At 44.8% G+C, this 24,102-nt stretch overlaps 1 protein-coding gene across 2 annotated transcripts in view; it reads right to left on the reverse strand.

The window, feature by feature from the left end:
• Window positions 1-15,102: 15,102 nt before the first annotated feature.
• The window catches only part of FRZB (frizzled related protein), a 42,283-nt gene continuing 33,283 nt past the window's right edge, over window positions 15,103-24,102 (reverse strand). For both annotated transcript variants that reach the window (XM_054971854.1, XM_054971853.1), the window contains one exon: window positions 15,103-16,399. In XM_054971854.1, the coding sequence (XP_054827829.1) occupies window positions 16,289-16,399 (111 nt within the window). In that variant the 3' untranslated portion in view covers window positions 15,103-16,288. The remainder of the gene's footprint in view (window positions 16,400-24,102) is intronic.

A 24,102-nucleotide genomic window follows, 5' to 3' on the forward strand; every position in this document is an offset into this window, starting at 1 on the left:
AATGATGTTCATTATCAACCTTTATGATTATTTACTGTCTTGCGTTTAAAGCATACTAGTCCTTGAAATTGCTGCTTGTCCTAATGCATTGCAAACCCTTCAAATCCCAAGGTCAAGGTTCCAAATTTAAGAACTTGTGGTGGATTGATGTGTCTGATTGTGAGCCAGTGACAGTAAGATAGTCCATAAATGGATACCATTTTTCCACAAAATTTGGTGGTTTGGGGTATTGTGTTGTAGCCTATCAGTGATTTTTCCCATGGCCATGTGTTCCCATATTTTATTAAACCATGTGGTTACAGCAGGTAGATGTGGGGACTTCCAGCACGCTGCTATAGAGGAAAAACAGATATGAAGAAATGATTTTTATTACACTTGCTTGACAGGTTTGTCTCAAAAAAAACCCCAACTCTGTGCAGAGTGTGATTTTGGAGGATGCTACAGCAAAGCTGTGTAAATAGCAGACACCTAGTCATTTCACCACTGTGAATGAGAAGGGCACAAACACCAGTTGTAAAGCCAGGAATTAAAGAACTGACAAATATTTAAAATGTAAATGAGAAAATAGTATCCTGGTCAATGCTTTATCATTTATTATGCCACAACATAATATAAGAAAACAGGGTGATGGTAGACTTGACTTCACTTAGGATAGCAAAGCAGGGAGGGGTAACTTTCCTTAACATATTCCTCAAATTAAAAGTTTCTGACAACGTTTTATTCTAGTTTCTCACTAAACAATTTGAATTGGTTCCCCACTGCATCCTTTTTGCACAGTGCAGTCACCCCTTTTCCACACATTAAGTTATTACCGAGAATCCGTTCACTGGTAGATATTGCACCATTGAAACCACTTACCTCCCAAATCTGAACATGATTCCACACACATACACTTTTCACTAACATCAATGAATCCAAATATCCGTCAGATGTCAGATATCCAGCTGTGTCTTCTCTCTACCTCACTGGGGAGGGTGTAGAGTGAGGTAGAGAGAGTGAGGTAGAGAGGTAGAGAGACCCCGGGTGGCAGGAGAATGGAGGCTGTCAGTTTCACAGACCCCACGCCGGGTTCAGCCCATGGGCTGAAGCCCATGCAGGGCGAGTGAAGCTGACAGGCCCCTTCTCCCATTGCCCGGGCAGCAGGAGAACTGGGCTGGCAGTTTCACAGACCCCCACGCTGTGTTCAGCTGATGGGCTGAAGCCCATGTGGGGCGCGTGAAGCTGACAGCCCCGTTTTCCTGCCGACGGGAATGTCAGCTTCACACACACTGCACTGGCTTCAGCCGATGGGCTGAAGCCTGCTTGGGGTGTTTGATAGTGACAGCCCCTATTGTTCTGCCTCCATGAGCAGCAGGAGAATGGGGCTGTCTGTTTCAAATGCCCCGCACCAGCTTCAGCAGCTGATCCCTGGTGTTTGAAATTCCACGAACCACGAACCGATTCGTGAACTGGGAAAAGGTTGTGGAAGTCCGTGGTTCCTGGTTCATGGAAATGCAATGAACCACGAATCACGTGGTTCATTTTTTTTTCGGTTCGTGCTCATGTCTATTCCCAACCTTTTGTGATTGGCACCAGTACTTTCTGGCAGCCATTTTGTGGTGGTACCCACTCCATGTTTGCAAAATTCCCAAAGTGTTGCTAGGTTCAACAAGATGGAATGAAGAGAAAAGAGCTCAACCAATGAGAGGCGGAGCTGCCTTTGCGTCCATTATCCAAAACAGCAGCCACTGGTCCCCAGGTATTTACACAGCTGAAGCAGATGCTGTCTTTTGGCATCCAGGGCTCAGGCAAAGGGAGGAAATGAGCACACCATAGCAGGGCCCAGTTGTCTGAGAAGGCAGGCTGCAAGCCCACTACACCCAGATGGTTTAATTATGTCATTTCAGAGATAAAACAGGCATTTTTCTTTCGTGACTCATGAGATTGCATTATGGAACAAGATTGTAGGATGGAAGGACCATATTGCAAGTTCGTAATAGGCCCAGGGAGTTTGCCCAAGCAGTTACCTCATTTGCCAAGATAGCTGGGCAGCCTTACTACTCCAGAGACCCTGCAGTATTCTTCAACAATATGGTCAACAGCCCAGGCTCTGAACTGACAACTGATACAAGCACTGCCAAGCCGGTTTCAGCAACCAGTGCAGACTGCAAAATTATCTCCACATCTGTTGTTTTGATCAGATGTGGAATGTCTTTTGTTGGGGAGGGGGCTTGTTTGTCTTTTAAAGAAATTATAGTCACAGCTGAGAAAAGCTCCTTGATGTGATCCCAGTAATTTGTTGAACAGCAGTCTATTTGCATTCTTGTTCCAGCAAAAAGAAATCATAAGTTCCTGTTGTTACTTTATGGCTTGTGCTTTGGCGTATATCTAAAGCACAGAGGGGCTTCGAACGTTATGCCTAAACTTGACTTATTTTGCCTTCCAATATGCCCTGTTCAGTCAAAGGGGTGCAAAGGGATTCTGAAGATACTAAGGGCCGGAAGACCAGCTTGAAACGTTACAGTTAAGTAAGTTGACTTCTCTTGAGGTCCAGTTCACTACTGGAATGAATTTCTTCATTAAATGTCTAGCATCCCAGTTATGTGAAGCATCCTAAACCATTGCCAGTAATGCCAAACCAGCAGATCCCCTGCCATGAATTGTCAGTTACAACTGCCAGATTTACAATTCCCCTTTAAACTGGACTCATACCCAGTCTGAGGAGACTGGGAAAAAAAGAAGTAGCCAAACAGCAAAGACATCTCATTCGAGTTTATGTTGAAGCTTTGTGGAGAAAAGTTGAGGGGGAAATCAGCCGTTTTTAAAGATATTTTGTTCCTGGTGTTGTTATGATGACGTGCTTCAGTAATTTATGTAGTTATTTGGTCCTCACTAGAGTTGCCAACAACCTGGAGCAAAAAATGCCCTGTCTCTTGAATAGAGGCTATATATGGAGAAATGGCAGGTGATACTTTCTGTGGCTTGGCAGTAAATAACATCACTTGGTAACTAACATCCCATTAATCCTCTTTTAAAGGGTTAAGGTTTTTCCCCAGACTTTGCAACTCTGTGCCTGTCACAGGTGTCTTTGCGATGGAAAAACACCCCTCCACTGAGCAGCTGTTTTAGAAGTGATACATATCCCACCTCTCACAGATGTTAATTTGTTCCACTATCTCCTTTCATCCTGTATTAGATCAGATATTCTGCTCCATCTATTTCTGCTGGGCATTTAAGCAGGTCTAATGGAATAGAGGTACAATTCTATGCATATAGGAAGTGAGCTCTAACTTATGAAAGCTGACACTAAAATACATTTTATTATAAAATGAGCTGCTACTGGAGTCCTGTTTGCTCCCAGACGGAAAGTCCCAACGCATGTATAACGTGGCCAGAGAAATAACTGCGTTCACTATGGAACAAAATGGCATAGAACAGGCCTATGTGGATTTTGAACTTTTAGAGCACAGGAGCCATCTGTGGCTCTTCTGAGTGTTGTTTCTCAATGGGGTTCCTAGCTATGGCTATGGCTGGCAACTCGGTGGGAGCTTGTGGAGGGCAGGAACAATTTATTCAGTGTCTAAAACTCTAATCATTGAATTTTGGATGAATTGTAGAGTGTCACCCCGACACCATGATATCAGTTCTGGTTTTGTGTAGGAAGTGACATCATGCATTGGCGTGATACCAAACAGCCTCCTTCCCTTCACCACTGGCCTGTCAAGTGGGAGCAGTGAGTGCGGGACCCAGGCCAGGAGGTCTCCTGCTATATCTTGTGACATGCCTCCTCTTAGTGGTACCCATTCCATATTCCAGGAAGATACGCAATACATGCCTGCTTCCTAGGTTTGCCAGCTCCAAGTTGGGACATTCCTGGAGATCTGGGGGGTGGAACCTGGAGAAACCTGGAGAAACCTGGAGAAAGTGGGGTTTGTGGAGGAAAAGGACCTTGGCATGGCATAATTCCATAGAGTCCACCCCCCAAACTAGCCATTTTCTCCAGGTGAACTTATCTCTGTGGCCTGGAGACCAGTTGTAATTCCAGGAGATCTCCAGCCACTACCTGGAGGCTGGCAACCCTACCGCTCCCACTTTTCACCCCCTGCCACCACTTACTTGGCTGTTGGGGGTAAAGGTGGGAAATGGGCCTCCAGGGTAAATTTCTGAGATCGGTGCAATGTCATTGACTTCATCAAACCACCCCATGAGCGCTCCCACGCTTTGCAGCAGGCTGATTTGGGCCCCAAACAGGCCGAATCGGGCCCATAAAATTGGCCTGCTGTGAAATGAGTATGTGCTCCCTAGTCTTGTACAATGATGTCACTTCCTGGAAGTGATGTCATCGCTCCAGTGCAGGGGGGCATGCACACTTCACATGCATGCAAGGACCATCCCAACAGCCCCAGGAAGATAAGTTCTGGGTACCCCCCTCCTGCCAGGAGGCTAAAGTCAGGGAGGAATAAACTATATGTCCTCCCGTCCAATGTCACCTTCCATCTCCCACATATTTTTCTGGTAAAAACGCTTTAGAGACACTGAAAAGGTGATCGTCTAAATTATGTGCTGCTATGCTTCTTGTTTTTATATTTATATAGATGTAGTATTTTAAATAGTGGTATGTAGTATTTTATGTTTTTAATGGTACTAATGGTTGAATTGTGCAATGTGTTTTAAGCCTTGTTGTGATCTGCCCTGAGCCCGCTGGTATGGGGAGGGCGGAGTATAAATTGAATAAATTAAATTAAATTAAACGGACCTGGCAACCCTATTGGGACTATCCACAGGTTGAACCCCGCCCCCCTCTCTTTCCCCTCACTATCATTTTTCCTACCAAGCTGTACAGTAACACCGTAATGAATCCTTTTGGGTCCCCTGCTCATAAAATAGACTTCAGAGCAGAAGCAGAGGAGAAAGATGTGGACTCAAGAGATTATGTAAGCTTTCCTATTAAAATACAAGGCAAGATGTTTACTGTGACACAACACAGAGGAAATATTACCAATTTAAACATACGCTTATTTTTTTCGAGACTTTGAGCTGAGATTAAAACTCTGAAGATGTCTTCCGAACATCACAACACACACCAAATACGCTGACCCTAATCAGGATGTGCCGGTAAAACGTAAACCTTAAATGCTGTCGCAGTCAATAAATCCCGCTCATGTTCATGTCAGATACATTTCACCAAAGTTAGCATGATTCCTCTGTGTTTTTAAGTTACCTTTGGGAGGCCTTCTAATTGGTCTCAGCTGGTAGCATTTAAAGCTACCCTGAAACCAAGAGCTGCTTTGCCGGCTCGACAAGACCCTCATTACCAGCAAGACTAAATTTATTTATTTAGAGGATTTGAGGGACAGTCCCATTCTGAAATGTCGTTTCTGCTTACGAACCATTCTTTTTCCTCTAGCCTGCATTTCTGCTTGAATGGTTTTTGAATGAGAGACCCCCACAATTACAATCATGACCTATGGGAAAGAGGAAGGAAGTTGGATGCGAAAGGAAACGTATTTTCACAGTCTCCCCAAGGTCAAGATGGCTTGAGTTACAATTTGGAGCAATAGGACTTGGAGAGACTAGGGGTAAGGGCTGTTTTGACATTTATGCAGTGCGCTAATCTGAATGTCCAGATTACTTCTTGTATGCCAATCCTTATTTATTTATTTATTATTTATTTATTTTATTCGATTTATACCCCGCCCTCCCCAGAGGTGGGCTCAGCCAGCGACCACGATTCCTGTTTTGGAGCTGGAAGATGAAAACTAAAAGAGGTCAGCTTCAAGTTCTACTGCCATCAAGTTAAAAATGTATAGATGAGCTGAGATTTGAACTGATGATCTATTTATTTTTTAAGATTCAATTTATATACCGCCCTTCAGGACAACTTAATGCCCACCCAGGGTGGTTTACAAAACATGTTATTATTGTCCTCATGACAATCACCCTGTGAGGTGGGTGGGGCTGAGAAAGCTCTGGAAGAGCTGTGACTGATCCAAGGTCACCCAGCTGGCTTCAAGCAGAGGAGTGGGGAATCAAACCTGGTTCTCCAGATCAGAGTCCCACTGCTCTTAACCACTACACCAAACTGGCTGCCTGGATTTCTAGGCTCACACTCAGCCAATACTTCACGATTGCATGGGTATGTCCCATCAAGTTGCAACTGACTTATGGCAACGCCAGCAAGCGGCTTTCAAGGCAAGTGAGAAACAGAGGGGTTTTGCCAGTGCCTTCCTCTGCAGAGTGTTCTTTGGTGGTCTCTCATCCAAGTCCTGGCCTTGTTTAGTTTCCGAGATCTGACGAGAACCCATGCCGCCTTCCCTCCCACTACTTCTCACCCACTCTTGTTTTATGTCCATCCACATTGTTGTAGTCTTATATGAAATCCTAGGGGGCACTGCAGTCACTGTGGGTTAGGGATGTCAACTCCAGGTTGGGAAATTCCTGGAGAATTGGAGGGGGGAGGGGAGGTTTTGGGGAGGGGAGGCACCTCAGCAGGGTATAATGCCATAGAATCTACCCTCCAAAGCAGCCATTTTCTCCAGAGGGACTATTTCTGTCGTCTGGAGATTGGTTGTAATTCCAGGAGGGAGATTTCCAGGCCTCACCTGGGGATTGGCAAGCTTACTTTGGCTCCTGATCAGTGAGTGGGGGGGAAAGGGACCACTGAGCCAATGCACCAGGAGAAGTTTTTTTCACATCATGAATGGTATCCAGCATATTGGTTATAGACAGGGCTTTTTTCTGGGAAAAGAGGTGGTGGAACTCAGTGGGTTGCCCTCAGAGAAAATGGTCACATGGCTGGTGGCCCCACTCCCTGATCTCCAGACAGAGGGGAGTTCAGATTGCCCTCCACGTTGCCAAGCAGCACGGACGGCAATCTCAACTCCCCTTTGTCTGGAGATCAGGGGGCGGGGCCACCAGCCATGTGACCATTTTCAAGAGGTTCTGGAACTCCGTTCCACAGCGTTCCAGCTGAAAAAAAGCCCTGGTTATAGAAATCTTCCTTGTAGAAAACTTATATCATGAAGCTGTGGAGCTGTGGCGGTAGTTCAGGGAAAGAGCATACGTTTTTCATGCAGAAGGTTCCAGGTTCAGTCCCTGGCACCTCCAGATTGGACCAGGAAGTAGGTGAATATATAATTCCTCTACCGAAGACCCAAGAGAATTGCTGCTGATTCGACTAGAGAATGCTGTCCTTCTGTATAAACCATGTCTTCATGTATCCCACACTATCATGAAAGTTCATGAAGTGGCCTTGGGCTAGTCCCCCTTTCTCAGCTTCACCTATCTCACAGAGTCGTTGTGAAGATGCAATACCGAAGGCAAGAACCACGAACCTCTTCCTGAGGTAATTGGAGGAAGGGTAGGAAAAAATTTGTAGTACAGTGTGACCTGAAGCAGTTACACTCTTCAAAGTCATGCTTCAGATTGCCCTGCTAAACATCTAAAAAGATACTTCCCGTACCGACACTCAAATGCGTCAAATGAATCTGCTTATACTGCGGCAGAACACCGATCTATCATCGAGTACTGTCTGTTCTGACTAGCGGTGGCACTCCAGGATGATGCTTTTCTTATCGCTCTCTTTCTGATCCAGTGTGGCGGCTACAGTGATGGATTACGATCTGGGTGGCCAAGTTTCAGTTCCCTGCTCTGCCGTGGAAGCCCGCTGGATGTAAGCCGTTTTGAGTTCCCATTGGGGAGAAAAGTGGAGTATAAATAAAGTTTTAAAAAATAATGTTGTGGAAATGGTGAGGATAGAACTTGAGAACTTTTGAGCGCAAAATAAATGCTTTCATGCTGAGCTATACACCCCCATCCCAGTGTTTTATCTTGTAGTGCCGTTAGAGTTGGACTTTGAACTGGATTAGACTGGTCCTGAGATGATGGGCTCAGCAGGGGGACAAAATCAATCTATAGTTTCACATTTGCCGTATACATTAGAGTGAGTAAGGAGAGAAGACCATTAAGTCCCAGAGCTTAACATTTTCTAACTGCACTGCTGGCTCTATCGAAACTGACCCTATCTAAATTAGCAGCAACGTGGTGGAGCATATGTGCTGTGTGTCTAATTCCCAAGCAAGCACCATAAAGATGTTCTCTGAGCACACAGGAAACTCTAGCGCAAATACGGTGCCTCTTTATGATGTTTAAAGGAGCTCTTATGGCAAACCAGGGTGCCATTTGCATTCTGTAACAGCAAACATGCAGGGAAATGACGTTCTTTAGGGCCCGATCAATCTTCTTACAACGCCTAGGAGGACACCCACACAAAGGTAATTAGATACATAGAATTAATTTCAGCCAGTTCAAAGTATTTATCCCCATTGTCCTTTTGATAGACCTATGGAAAGAACGATCTAATTTATTCCTGCTCAAACCAACAATAGAAACTCTTGTTTCGGGTTTTTTGGGTAAAGACAGTGCTCCTCTTTAGATATCCTCCAAACATATTTGAATTCTAGATGCAGTAGCTTTAGGAGAGTGGTATGTACAACAACTTCGAAGCTGGGAGTAATCCTCATTAGAATTCATTTTCCCTTCTTAATCATGTGGTTCTTAAAAAAAACACTGAAAGCATTTGGGACTAATTGGCTACTAAGATGGACAGAAACTGACTGTACCAGGCATTTCCTAGCATGGATCCCTGAATTAAGAGAACCAGGAAGCTGCAGGAAAATGTCGTCTTGTTATAGGGTTGTGAGGGGGTGTTTTTGGTAGAACAAAGAACGCTCCTGTCTACAATGAAGTACTAAGTCCCACACTTGGAGATTTATTTATAACTAACTCTATAAAGTGAGTTTTGTACCTAACTGCAAAAGGTGTTATAAATCTCAGCACAGAGCACAGTAATAAGTTGGCAAATTTTGTTAGACCTTATAAAACCAAGAGTCTTGCGGGACTCAGAATGTGTTTGGCAATTTTTTCTGAAATTGGTTTTTGTGTTTCAGCTCCGTTAAAAGATTTTTCGATGCTACAGGCTAGAAAACAAGCAGTTCTTCCAGAGTCAGCATCAGACAGCATAGCTGTAGTAATTAGAGTACAGGATCCCCTTTTGGAAGGAAATTCACTTAGGCCAGATGTTCTATCTCAGCCTAGCTCATTTCACACGGATGTCCTGAGATTAAATGGAGAGCCATGTATGCCACCTTGAACTTGTAGTGTGGCCAGGGCTTCTTTTCTGGGAAAAGAGGTGGTGGAACTCAGTGGGTTGCCAGCACAGGGGGCAACTCTTGGCAGGAGGTGGTGCCCCTGGTACCACATGCACGTGCGCAAAGTGCATGCACGCTCCCAGGACTGCACAATGATGTCATTTTGGGTCAGCTGGAACAAGGGGGAAGTTTTTAAAGTTTAAATTGCCCTCAGTGAAAAAGGTCACATGGCTGGTGGCCCCGCCCCCTGATCTTCAGACAGAGGGGAGTTTAGGTTGCGGTGTGGAGGGCAATCTAAACTCCCCTCTGTCGGGAGATCAGGGGGCGGCGCCACCAGCCATATGACTATTTTCAAGAGGTGCCGGAACTCTGTTCCGTCGCATTCCAGCTGAAAAAAAGCCGAGTGGGGCATACAGTGTAGTCGAGACCTGCAAAAGTGCTCTTTGCTTCTCCCCCTTATTCCACAGAACCTGCCTTGTCCATCTCCCACCTCTGCCAGTCCAATGCTCCTTGCCTACATTCGTGTTTCCAACGCCCCGCTAGATTTGCCATTTGCCCTCCTGTGGCAGGAAAACCCCTGCCTCATCCCCACTGCCCCACCATCGAAAAACTGAGGGGGGAAAATGGCCAGAAAATGCCTTTCGTGGTGGCACTCCAACACCAGGAAAAGATGTTATGTCCACCCCAAGCCCCACCTTCTACAGACACTGCTTTCAATTTTTCCTGCCGTCTGTAGTGGCCGTGCTCATAACCCTACCACCACCCCTCATCCAACCACAAACATACTGAGAAAAATTGGTTTTCTCATGGTAAGGTGATTCTGTGCTGGAAGAATGTGTGAGATGCATTGGCCACTTGACAGATTTCAGACCAATCTCTCAAAATTCCTCAGATTTTACAATGTGTAGAATATCAGGGCAAAAAGGATGGTGAGGGGTCTGGAGACGAAGTCCGGAGAGGAAAAGTCGAAAGAGCTGGGTATGTTTAGCCCGGAGTGGAGGCAGCTAACAGGTGATATGACAGCCCTCTTCAAGTATTTGAAGGCTGTCACATAGAGGATGGAGCAGAGTTGTTTTCTGTTCCCTCAGAGAGCCAGACCAGAGAGAATAGGTTAAAATTAAAGCAAAAGAATTTTCAGCTAAACGTTAGGAAGTTCTTGACAGTAAGAGCAGTTTCTCAGTGGAACAGGCTTCCTCAGGAGGTGGTGGGCTCTCCTTCCCTGGAGGTTTTTAAGAAGAAGCTAGATGGCCACCTGACAGCAATGACAATTCTATGACTTAATATGGATTTGGGCAGATCATGAGAGGGAGGACTGGAAGAGATGAGCCAGCGCTAGGCTCTCGTGGCCTTTTCTTATATGCCCAGGATAATGCCGATTGCTACTTTGGAGTCAGAAAGGAATTTTCCTCCATACCGGAGGAATAGAGCAGGAGTCTAGATGACCTTTTGAGTCATCTTCCAGCTCTGTTTCTATCAGGACCTAAAATGACAGAATGAAGTTTAACTGATTGATTTACAACACGGTCCTATTATGCAGAGTGACTCTAGTCCAAACCCACTGAAATCTGAGGAGGAATACACTTTTGCAGCTGCAATACAGACACGCATAATTCCACCGGAGGCAAATAATGCTTTCGTAGTCTGAAAGGTTGCTGTGGTCTCTCTGGACCGGGATCTGGCAACCTTTAATAATAATGGCATTCTTCTGCATGAAAACTCTTTGCTGTTTTATCCACAGGGATACACAGTCACTGAAAATTCTCCTTTATGCTAAAGCAGCATCCTGCTCATTATCCGCCAAGACCGTAGTTACATTTTCGCTTCCTGAAATAATAATAAGCAGGTGTGGTATGGTTTTAATCAGCCATCCTATACATCCCGTTTCCCCCAATTGCGCACATATCTCCTTGCATTTGCTGCATGACAAAATATCGCCATTTTCATCATTAACGTTACGGTCCAAGTTGGCCGTCACATGCATTTTTGTCGGCTTATTCAGGCCATCTGTCTTTGTTTGTGACTGAGTAACATGATCTAATGTTTTTATTGTTCAAATAGTTTAAAATGTTATCAGTGGGAGGGAGTCTTTATGAGGAACATATTACTTATATCTATGGGGAACAGGGGGAAATCCATGTCTGGAAGAAACGCTAAACTGAAAAATAGCAACAAGGACAATCAGGTTATGAAAATTCTCTGTGAATCTTCTAAAATTCGAGAGCTGCTCAAATCTTGTCAGTGTAGCCAGAGGATGACAACGGGTCCTACGGCACTCAAAGCCTTCTTCCTCCAGTCACACTCTCAGCCTAACCTACCTCAGAGGGTTGTGATGAGGACTGAGTGAAGAAGGGGGAAATGCTGTAAGCCATGAGTCTCCGTTATAAATGAAGTAGGTAATTTTTTTAAAATAGCCTCTGCTCCAGCCAAAGCAGGGAAGAGACAATATGGAAGGATTATACACCTTTTGCACCAGATGCCTACGATCAGCCTCGTTTACATCCCAAAGTATGCTCCTGCAATTAAGAGTTGCAGCAACATTCAAGTCCAGTCGTAATTTAAAGACCAACGAGATTTTCAGGGCGTAAGTTTTTGAGAGGCAAAGCTCCCTTTGTCAGAAACAATCATCAGATAAACCTTTGAGAGCTTTACCTCTCAAAAGCTTGTATCCTGGAAACCTTGTTGGTCTTTATGGTGCTACTGGACTCGAATCTTGCTGTTCTAATGCAAACCAACATGGCTGCTCACTTAAAACTGCATTTGGGGTTGCCACTTCTATATCCAGAGAGATGGACCTTTAAATTTCCCTCGGCATTTGCTGTGCTGGTCTACCTCTCTAGTACATTTTTATCCCTCCCTCTCTTTCACTTTGGCTTTATTCTCACAGCAAAACTGTGATGTCGGGTTAGGCTGAGGGCCAAACTACAATTTACGAACGATACAGGTTGGACACTTGTCAGCTTCCCTCAAGTTTTGATGGGAAATGTAGCCAGCTTGGCGGAATGTTGGACAAGTGACAGTTGAAAAGTTCATTGGACAGCAGTCGGAGAGCCAAGCTGCAAGACCAGGATGCCTACATTTCCCATCAAAACTTGAGGGAAGCTGACAAGTGTCCAATCTGTCTCAGATGTCACTTGTGACTTGGCCCTGAGAGGCAGTAAGTGCCTCAGAGTCTCCCAGCAGACTTCATGGAAGAGTGAGGGTTAGAACCCTGGTCTCACATTCCCAGGTCTGATACTCTGACAAGCTGTGGAAGGAACAGACAAGAGCACAGCCGCCTTTTTATCAGCTTGAAGGCAATGTTCCGCTGGTCAGGAAAGAGATGGCAGCCCTAAAGTCGTCCTCCTACCCCAGATAAGGTTGCCAGGTGTCCGATTTTCACTCAATCTGGTATTTTCTTGGGACTGTCTGGGGGAAATGGAATGAAAATACCGGACATGCTCCACCTCCCTGCCCCGTCCTGTGCTGCTAGCAGCCAGCCTTCACGGCAGCTGCTGCTAGAGAAAGCAAGCACAGCTGCATGTACCCTCAAGGAGAGTGGGGGCTCGCACTCTGCCTCCCCTCCCATCTCCGTGCATAGCGCAAGACCACTCCCAGACAGCATGATGGTATTGCTTCCAAAGTGACGTCGTTGTGCCAGAGCCAGCACACGTGAAAATCCTTCCTCAGGTGAGTAGGGGGCATGAGGAGAAATGTGTCCAGTATTTTTGATGGAACCGTCTGGCAACCCTATCCTCAGATGATCCCCTAACCTAACCCTAACTGTGGCACAGTGAATTTCCTCCATTCATTTTGTGATGGGCATATACTGGTAAATTATAGCATGTTATTATATCATCAATATATCTCATTCTCAACGTTCCATCTGCGGATACTTAAATCCAGAGGCTGGAGCCATGAACAGACAAGGCAGATCTTACACAAACCTGAAAAGGGTTTGCAGAAAAATCTAAGACTTTTAAAAATGATAAAAGGAGAACCTGTAGTTTTAAGAAACAGGTGCCTTTAGTAGTCATGGCTAGATAGCCACAGTATGATTGAACACCTTCAAGATGTGATTTGTTGGTAAAAGGCAGGGGGAGGAGCAGGGCCCTTTCCAGCATCGTTTTGGCCTTTGAGGGAGGATTCACTGAGGTTAGACCCACCAGATTACTTGCTACCATGCAACTAGCATGACTCACCCAGTCCCGGCTGCTTGCTACTGTTCAACAGCAGCCGCCCCACAAAAGCCCAGTGTTGTGTTGTGGTTAGTTTCAGACAAGGATTTGGGACACACAGGTTTGAATCCCCGCTCTGCTGTGGAAGCTCACTGGGTGACCTTGGGCCAACTATACACTCAGAGCCAGACTTACCTCACAGGGCTGTTGTATAAAATGGAGAGGAGGCCTTTGGTCCACAAGGGTGAGAAAAACAGGGTCTAAATTAAGTAAATGAGTAACTATAGCTGAAGATGGGGGAGAGAAGATAAAAAGTTAGTTGGCAGGTGAAGAGGCCAAGAGAAAGGTGAAGATATGGTAGTTACCAGGAGGGAAAGCGGAAATACGCTGGGGGGGGGGCAGAAGGGAAAGTGATGTGCCCACCCGTAAGTCCTTGCAGGTTCCTAACATACAACTGGCCCAGCAGCTGGCATCACATAACTGGGCAAGGCCCAGCAGCCATCATTATACAACCAAACCATAGTTTTCCTGGGTAGAGGCTGCCAGTGGGGAGGTGGGAAAGCGGAAGATGAGCGCAGATAGTTTGGCCAGTGGGAGGGAAAGAAAAAGGGAAGGGAAAGAGTAAATAGGAAAGGGGAAAATGAGACACACACACACACACACACAAATCTCTGTGGGATCCCAGCTTCTTATAGGGAATGCCCAGAACGGGCTTTTTTTAAGGTATAAATACTATGACTATTTGGATTCTTCCCATGTGCATTCATTGCTTGAACCGTATCCATTTCAGAGGGGGACGCACCATAACCACTAGTGAAAATGCTTATGCTGTTTGTTAACGTTTTATTTTCTGCTAAAATATTTGTCTGTTTTACTTCAGTTCAGTATTCTACTGGTATCTGTACTTTAAAAAGAGAGGCAGAACTGCAATTTCAATCTATTGGCACTGGCTCGGAAGGCATAAATGAAGAGATCATCGGGATGACCGGCTGGCATGTGTTCAACAGAAATATATCACAGGCTACTAAAATTGTACTTTTTTTGGCAAAAATAAAATTGCAGGATAAGTCTCTGTCCCTTACTACAAGAGTTTAGGGAGGGGGAGATGAGCCATACTATCCGGAGTACAGCTATAACCTTTTCAGTAGCTGCAATTCTTTCGTGATGTATCTCTAGTGCTGTGCAGAGGAGTTGCTGTTTAACATAGGCACTGAAACACAGTCAATGTGACAAAACTGAAATGATAAAGTACAGGCCTGTGCCAAGAAGCAGCAGGCCTGGTAAAGAATGTCTACTCTTATGACTTCACACTCAAAGGAAAAAAAGGGGGAAGGGGATGAATGCTATCAGAGAGTGAGTATAACATAACTTCTGGCAAGACTTAAACAACTCTGTACAACTTTTTTCCCACAAGGATTAAGACATTCAAAAACATGTCCACCGTGTGGTATTTGTCATGGTTAATGTTTTTAAAGCTAGACTTAATACAAGTGGTTTGTTGAAGAGGAATCAACATTTTACAGATCTGCACTGATAGGAATCAAGCTCTTTGTATAATCTCTTTGCATAATCTTTTTTCCATTGTGACGACAAGAATTTTAAGAAGGGGGAAAGAATTCTAAGGGCAACAAAACCTCCTTCCTTCCGCCATAGGTTAATTTCCATATACTAAATACGCAACGCCCAATTTCATTTTCTTTTGCCGATCTGCAAAACTCGTTTGTGTGGGTTTTCCCCCCACAGCTTTGTAAAGCTCGACTCCTCTTCATTCATTTGTACGTTAGGCTCGTGTTTTTCACACACACACACACACACACACACACACACACACACACACATGCAGATTCTGAGTTTATACCTAATCCCATTCTTGTACACAATTACAGCCTAGTTCAGGCGACAGCCCCCCCCCCCAAAAGAGGGGGATGCATAGCACAGGAGACAAATTACACCTTGCATCCTCATGTACAGGCCCAAACAACTCAGTTAATTCTTAGACTGTAGATTGGCTACTAACTATGCGATTAGGGCCCACACATGCCAGATGCTAATATGTGAGTTCCTATTGCAGCATTATAGCCAAGCAGGGCTCATTTTGAGGAGGAATGCGCAGGAATGCAGTTCCAGCAGTTCCCCAAAGAGGTCACATGTCAGGTGGCCCCACCCACCTCTCGGTCATTTTGGGCCCGTTTCACCCTGGATTGAGGCCGAAACGGCCCAGATCGGGCCTCTGACGGGTGATGGATCACTCTCCCGCTCTTTAGTGGCCTGATCCTGACCATTTTGGGCTCCTTTTCGGCCATTTTCAGCCCATTTTTGCCATCTTGGGCCCAATTTCGGCCCTGAATGGCCAGGATTGGATCCAAAACAGCCAGGATAGGTGATGTCAGGGGGTGTGGCACATGCAAATCAGTTATGCTAATGAGTTCCTCCTGCTCTTTTTCTACGAAACGACCCCTGTACCCAAGTGTGACCATTCAGTGCTTTGGGCATGAGACACAAGAAGAAACATCATCCACCCCCATTGGACACCATCTCTACTCCAAGTTATGATCATCTAAACTGAGTTTCAGAAATCTTTACCTGCAGAGATCTGCATCCTCAATCCCGAGATTGCTTAGGCATAGAAATTCATACATGCGCCATAAGATGCCCAGGCCACTGGACTCCATTAATTGCGTACAAACAATAACCATGATATCTGCTAACTTCATCACACTTGCCAATTTTTTAAAAAAAACTCATATAAGGGGGATCCACAGATATTTGTGAGTAAAATATACAATTTTTCTGTGTGCTTATACACCTACAAATGCCAGAAAAAACAAGAGGGAAGATAAACACTAATATAGGCTACAACATGATTTCATAGTAAACAAAAGAATATAACGTGCAATAGTGCAATTTCTCCTTTGCAGCTCCAACAAGACAAGTCTTTAATTTATGCAAGTCCATGGATTTCCACACACACACCCCCCCCCCAAAAAAAGTTTGACATTTCAACTTCTAGTTGCGTCTTTGCCGTGGATTGCTGGTCCGGCTGGATTTCTGAACAGAATCACTTTGCCCAGGTTCAGTTCTGCCTTTTCCAGGATGACGGAGTTTCTGATCCCAACGCTGCATGATTTCAAAAGAGAAGAGTCAGTTTAACAATGGCGTGTTCTTCCAAAAACCATGCTGTTTCTTATCTCTCTTCTGTTTTTTAAAATAAAAGTAGTCGAGAGGGCTGTGTTGAAAGTTTCAAAAACATTTCTGCTTTCTTCATCTCTAACTGCAGGTCAGTATGACTATGAAGTAAATAGTTTTTACTCGATCTACAAGTGACCTCAGCAATGTGCCTTATATGGAATCAGACCTTTGGTCCATCAAGATCAGTAATGATTACTCACGTCGGCAGAGGCTTTCCGGGTTCTCAGGTAGAGGTCTATTGCCCGACCTGGGAATTGAACCTGAGACCGTCTGCATGTCCAATGTTCTACCACTGAGCATGAACCCTTCCCCACTCTGGGCTTTGCTACAGAAGTCACATGAACACTGCGTTATACCAGATAAGGCCAGTGATCTATCAAAGTCAGTATTGTCTAAGATGGGCAGTGGATCTCCAAGATCTGTCTTTCACATCACCCACTATCGGATCCTTTTAGCTGGAGATGCCAGAGATGGAACCTGTGACCTTCTGCATGCCAAGCACAGGTTCCGCCACTGAGCCGCAGCCCCAGTTGGACAGACATGGGCCATTTCCACACACGTTGAATAATGCACTTTCAATGCACTTTCACAATCCTTTTGAAGTGGATTTTTTTGTTCCACACATGGAAAATCAGTTTCAAATGTTCACTAAAGTGTATTGAAAGTGGATTATCCAACATGTGTGGAAGCAGCCATGGAGAACGTTCTCAGCACACTAGTACAAAACCAAAGAGAAAAGTAAAGGAAAATATATAAACAAGGGCAAATGGTCTATTATGCATATATGAGCATGAACGAGGAAGTTATCTGGAGTCTTGTAATGTTTTCATATTCTTTGTATGTAATATTTATTGCAAATTGTTCCATTTATCCTTTACAATACACAGGGCTTTTTTTCTGGGAAAAGAGGTGGTGGAACTCAGGACCGCACAATGACCTCGCTTTGGATCAGCTGGAACAAGGGGGGAGTTTTTTAAAGTTTAAATTGCCCTTGGCGAAAATGGTCACATGGCCGGTGGCCCCACCCCGATCTCCAGACAGAGGGCAATCTAAACTCCCCTCTGTCTGGAGATCAGGGGGCGGGGGCGGGGCCATGTGACCATTTTTAAGAGGTGCCGGAACTCCATTCCACCGCGTTCCCACTGAAAAAAAGCCCTGACAATACATATTTCTTGGTCCCTTTTTCCTCTGGTTCTCCACACAGTAGCAAGCAGAAAAGGATGCATCTGACAAAGAGAACTGTGGTTCTCGAAAGCTTATGCTACAGTAAAGTTGCTTAGTCTTAAAGGTGTTACTGGACTCTTTGCCATTTTTCTAATTTTTATTAGTCTTTTTTACTGTGTTTTTGTCATTGCTGTTCATCAACTTGGAACATCGTATAAGGCAGGATATAAATGTTTGTAAATAAAATAAGACAAGTTTACATTCCCCCAAGAGACAGCATTATTTCCTATGGAATGTTTCAATATTGTTTCTTTGTTTTGTAGGCAAGGGTGTGTCATTATAATAAGACAGGTTTTAAGTACTATGTTCAAGTCCAAATAATGCAGGATTGGGGGGGGGGGAAGAGATGTAATTTTTACTTATATGCAGAATCTTATTAAAACATTAGTTCCTGCCCTGCTAAAGCCAGTGAATAATTTGAGCAAATAAAATGTGTATGAAACATTCTGCAAGATTAGCCCCGAAGGTGTTATTACAACACCGGTAATGGCTTTTTTGGTACTTGGTTTCTAAACACGGCCTTTTCTCCTTTCAGAGTGCCTTTAATCAAGCAATCCCCGGCCACCCTAGAGATCATATTAACAGTGTGAATGAGCTGGCCAACATGACACGTGATGATTCAAGCAGCAAAGTGCCTTGCATTTAAGCTTTATTTATTTTTAAATAAAGTCTAAGTGAAGCCACCTGTAGGCCCATTTGAGAAAACAGATTGCACGCAGAGGGGCGGGGGGGGGGGGGAGACCCAGCCAAGTGATTTGACTGCAACTGCTAGGCAGAAGAATTGCATGTCAACCAATGTTGGAAAGACTTTACACTCCTAGGGCCGTGGTCAAACCGACAGTCTTTACCTCCTCTTTCACCCCTTCATTATAGAGTGTTCCTCTACCTGGACTGGCTGGATTTCTGAACAGAACTGCTTTGTTCAGGTTCATTTCTGCCATGTGTTTCTGCGTATGTGCTGTTTTTTCCTGGAATTAAAGGCTTCCAATTTTAAACACCCCCCTTACCCCACATAATACTGGATGTGCACAGCTGCATTACCCTCAGCAATAAATGCATAGTCCAATCCCATGCATGTTTTACTCAGAAGCAAATCTCTTGGCATTCGTTTACTCAATGTGGCTGACCTCCACGTAAACAGCATTATATTGCAGGATCATATATTAGCACAACTTCCTGATCTCCTTGGAGAAAGGGACAGTCTTTTTTTTAAAAAACCAAGTAAGTACAGAGTAACATTAAACTAGAATTAATTTTGGAATTAAATTTGATCACCTCATTAAAATTTGGTTTCAGTAAATCCTGGAGTTTCCATTGCGGAAAGTAATTGCCCTTCCTTGGGTATTTGTTTACACTTTTGATCTTGGGTGCTCATTATCAGCGGGTGCTAATCTGGCGTAGTTCACATGCAGATTGGATTGTTATCGTTTGACTGACCCTCACTTTGCAAGAAAATAATGGTGCTTCTTCCCTCTGTGCTCAGGGCAATATACCGCCCCCCCCATTGGGGTGATGATCAATTAGGCTTTGTCTCACATAAACCTATGCCAGTTTGCTAATGTTTAATGCATACTATCTATATACCAGATTTTTATGTCTTGAATGTAAGCCATCTAATATACCACATCTGCTTGCTTTCCTCACCCTGATTTTTGGTGGATTTATGCGGCAGTTCCTTATCTTTCTTGTCACCTATAGCTGCTTCTGTCTGGATGTCTTTAACGGCTGCCATTCAAGTGGCTATTACTGCTTAATTAGGTATTTTAGATTGTGCCATTGTCTATTTGTATTGTTTTGTTATATGCTATTGATTATCCTGTAGTTTGCATTTGATTATTGTTGTACCCTGCCTTGAGCCTGCTCATAGGGGGGGGGAGGGCTAAAAGTTGAATAAACTAAAACTAAACTTGTAGCGCCCACCCTCCAAAAAGCTTAGGAAGGGTGCCTCGTTTTATCCTCAGAACCCTATGGATACCTAAAGCTGAGAGAGTTTTATTGGCCTAAGGACAATCATGGCAATGTAGGGATTTGAATCCAAGTACCACAAGACTGGTTTTGCATGCATGGCTAGTCTCACCTCACCCCCCTCTCATGAACCTTTGTTTGATTTTTTTTCCCCCTCCTCTTCAGCAGATGCCAAAGTCTGGCTCACTTTTCCAGATCCGTTTCTTTTTAAAAGAAAACACTAATGTCTAGCTGCAGGGCTTTTTTTCAGCGGGAACGCGGTGGAACGGGGTTCCGGAACCTCTTGAAAATGGTCACATGGCTGGCGGCCCCGCCCCCTGATCTCCAGGCAGAGGGGAGTTTAGATTGCCCTCCGCTCACGGAGGGCAATCTAAACTCCCCTCTGTCTGGAGATCAGGGGGCGGGGCCACCAGCCATGTGACCAGTTTCTCCGAGGGCAACCCACTGAGTTCCACCACCTCTCCCCCCCCTGCCCCAAAAACCCCTGTCTAGCTGTATGCCTGTTTCTTATGTTGGGAATGGAATGCTGTGGTTCATGACCAAAGTCCCGTACGTTCATTCTGACTGTGTATTCAGTCAAGGCATCATAGAAGGGGAGGATGTCCAAGAGCTTTCTGCCCACTCCCTGCCTCTATAAGACTGCAGGCAATGCATCTAGATAACATGGAGCAAGCATAGGCACACAGGCATCTTTCCCCGTGATTGGGAATGCTGCTTTTCAAACGTTCCCAATAAAAAGGGGGAAAACCCCTATGCCCAAAGACTTCCTCCATGCACAGATGCATGTTCCCAAGATGAGGATTATGTCATGTGGAGGCAAGGGGAGCAGGGCCAGCATGTTTATACCCACTCCCCCTCTGCCTGCATTGAGTGAATGCATGGAAGGGGCCAGTTACACAAGGCTTGAGATTTGGGGGAATGTGGAATTAAATATAAAATGCAGTCTTAAAAAAAATTATGCCGGAAGCCAGTAAAAAGTTAGTATTATGTCAAGACTCCAGGCCAGTTTTGCTGAGAAGCATCAAATGTTGAGCAGACTGCTGCAGCAATCACTTTCTACTAGGCACAGTGCATTAGAACCGGCCGCGAACGTCCCGCTATGTATTCTAGGACAAAACACAACACAATCACACACTGAAGGCTTTTCTAGACAGTTGGGGTTCAGTGCAATAAACAGGCAGGTGCTGTCCATTTATTACAGACAATGCAGATGTTTTCCCTCTAGGGTGTATTTCTGTTATAAGGGTGTTGTGTTTTTCCCAGCCTTAAATAAATAAATTATATTAAATAAATTCAGCTCTTCTTCTTGCTAGCACATTCTCTGCTATTACAGCCATGGAATGTGCAGATGCACAAGTCTTGGGCCCTATTTGGCTCCTAGCCTGATCCCCAATGTGGCCCCCTTGGGTGCCATAGCATCTGCCAATGGATTTTCTGGAGCGCATTCACTTCTTCGAAAAACGATCTTTTCCCCCAAACAAAGAGCCAGCCCTGACTTTCTTCCGCCTAATTGGAGTAGTATGTACTCTGGAATAATAACAACAATAATAATAATAACCAAGCCCCGTGGCGCAGAGTGGTAAGCTGCAGTACTGCAGCCCAAGCTCTGCTCATGACCTGAGTTAGATCCTGGCGGAAGCCGGGTTCAAGTAGCCAGCTCAAGGCTGACTCAGCCTTCCACCCTTCCGAGGTCGGTAAAATGAGTACCCAGTTTCCTGGGGGTAAAGTGTGGATGACTGGGGAAGGCAATGGCAAACCACCCCATAACAAAAGTCTGCCAAGAAAACATCGTGATGCGACGTCCACCCCATAGGTCGGTAATGACTTGGTGCTTGCACCGATAAAAATAATAAGTGCGCTTATATAGAGCTCTTCTAGACAGTTCAGTGCCTCACTCAGAGTGGTGGACAAGTGTTATTATTATCCCCACAATGCTGGGGCTGAGAGGAGAGGCTTATCCAAGGCCACCTACTGAGCTCAGGGCAGCAGAGGGATTCGAACCAGTAGAGTGATGAGTTGCAGCCCAACCACTTAACCGCTGCTCTACAGCAAGCATGGCTTTTGGGACTTCAGGAAACACCCATTTAGAAATAGCTGCCTCCATCAATGGGGAATGCTTGGCCTGCAATCTCCCAACATTCTGTGACTGACTTTAAAAACTCCTTGGTGGCCATTTTGCAGCCACTTCCTATGGCAGCCGTTTTGCCCACTCCCATCCTCAAAATTCCCACAGGCTCAAATAGTTGGGGACCCCAGGCTACGCTATGTCGGCAGTGATGCTGCCATAAGTCTCTTCATCCCATGCCTGTGCCTATTTACTAATTGTTTAAAAATTTAATTCTGTTGGTGCATGTGGGCAACTTCCTGTGGCTCCTCCTCCTCCTCCGCAAATGCCCAGGAGTAATTGCCCGCTGTATCAGGCTGAAAAGTGCTGCCAATCTCCCACTCCGGTCTTGGTTTGAACTTTTTCTTCTACATTATTTATGTGCCCGGTGTATCTTCTCCTTTTATTCAATTCCAACGCTAGGTCACTAACCCAGGCCGTGCTTTAAAGAGATGTAAACCACCATATGGAATGTTGCACTCTCGGTCCTGGGTTGGGATGAATGCGACGTACAAAACGAAAAGAACATCTGGAAAGTGTCAGCGCTTGATAATCAGTGGAGCAGCTATGATGAAAAAACACAGGATGGACCTCTGCCTATCTTTAAATAAATAACGGATTTAAGAATCAATCACTGTTTCCATGTATTTGTTTATTTATAATGTTTCTATCCGGCCTCTCTTCCAACTAAGGCGGTTTGAAATTACACCCTTCAAAAACCATTGAAGTCAATGGGTTTAGAAGAGCATAACTCATTTTAGAATTGCACTCGGGTTAGTCTAGTGTATGCATCATAATAGAATATTTATTATGTTTCTTGCTAGGCCATTCATTCATTCATTCATTCATTCATTCATTCATTCATTTCAAATTTCTATTCTGCCCTCCCTGCGAGTGGGCTCAGGGCGGATAACAACGTATTAAAATACACAATATAATAAAAACGACGTATTAAAATACAATAAAAATCCATACACATTTAAAACAGGATGGTGGACAGCCTTCACAGGGAGCGTTAAGAATTTATACACCCCCTTTTTTTCAGGCCAGCAGAGGCCCAGCCTCAGCCATATGGCTGACGGAACAACTCTGTTGTGCAGGCCCGGCAGAAGGATAGTAGGTCCTGCTGGGCCCCGGTTTCAGCAGACAGAGCATTCTGCCAGGTGGGAGCCAGGACTGAAAAGGCCCTGGCTCTAGTCAAGGCTAGGCGGGCCTCCTTGGGGCTGGGGACCACCAACAGCTGTTTGTCCCCTGATCGGAGTGTCCTCTGATTGTACCTGGTTGGCACATTGAGACTGGCTTAGGGGTTCCAGTCTAGATTAGTTAGCATCTCCATGGAGAAGGGTATAGCAATGCTGCAATTTCATTTCATTTCATTTCCAGCCACAAGAGCAAGAAATACTCTATTTCTAAACTAAACCTTAGTTATTAAGGATCAATTCTGCTAAAAATGAGTGAACCATGAGCTTTCCTGGGATGAGTTTTAACAGCTAAAGCCTGTAACTAAGAGTTCACATCATAATTCTATTCACATCGCCAAGTGACTCAAAAGGATTTCATTTGATTCAAAGTGACCCTTCCATGGATACAGAAATAACGGAAAGATCTTCAAAGACCAGCATCTTCCCCTCTGGAATCCCAAAAGACAGGTATTTAAAGTGCCTGACTTAATGCTCTCCAAACCCCTGTAGGGATGAACTGAGGGAACGATTGTTTCTTCCTCTGGCAGCAGGAAAAGCAACAGAACAAATGCAACTGAAGCAAATCAGTGCGGCATTCCAAGGGAAAGGTCGGCTTGAACAGCAGCACTGAAAATACCTCAATGGCCTCACATACGGGATCCAATATTCCCAGCACTGGTGGTTATTTCTTCACAGGCTGTGTCCCCACTTTCAAGGGAGTTAATTGGGGTGGTGATGGTGGTTATAACTCCATCTGGTCAAAGTGGCAATATATTTAGCACCAATGGAAATCGGGGAGATTGGCTAAGTAAGGAGATAAAGGACTATTTCCTAAGGGAACCGAGACGTTATTAATAGACTAAACCATCTTTCCTTACTACTTGGGGTATATAGAGAATATAAGAACAGAGGTCTCCATGCAAGTAAATGAAACACCGACAGGGAAGTTGGAGCCAACTGATTGATCTACAAAACCCCAAGTGGGTCCTCCGTCATTATTTGTCCAGAATTGGAGGTCTGGGAGAATTGTGTTGACTAGATCAGCGTGGTCAGACATCTTGGCTATTGCAATGCCAGGACCCAGTGGCCACAGCATATCAGTCCCAAACCTGTTCCTCTTCTACCCCAGGAGAGTGATCGCAGTGTAGAAATGCAGG

Source organism: Eublepharis macularius, chromosome 2, assembly GCF_028583425.1.
Source record: "Eublepharis macularius isolate TG4126 chromosome 2, MPM_Emac_v1.0, whole genome shotgun sequence".
NCBI lineage: Eukaryota > Metazoa > Chordata > Lepidosauria > Squamata > Eublepharidae > Eublepharis > Eublepharis macularius.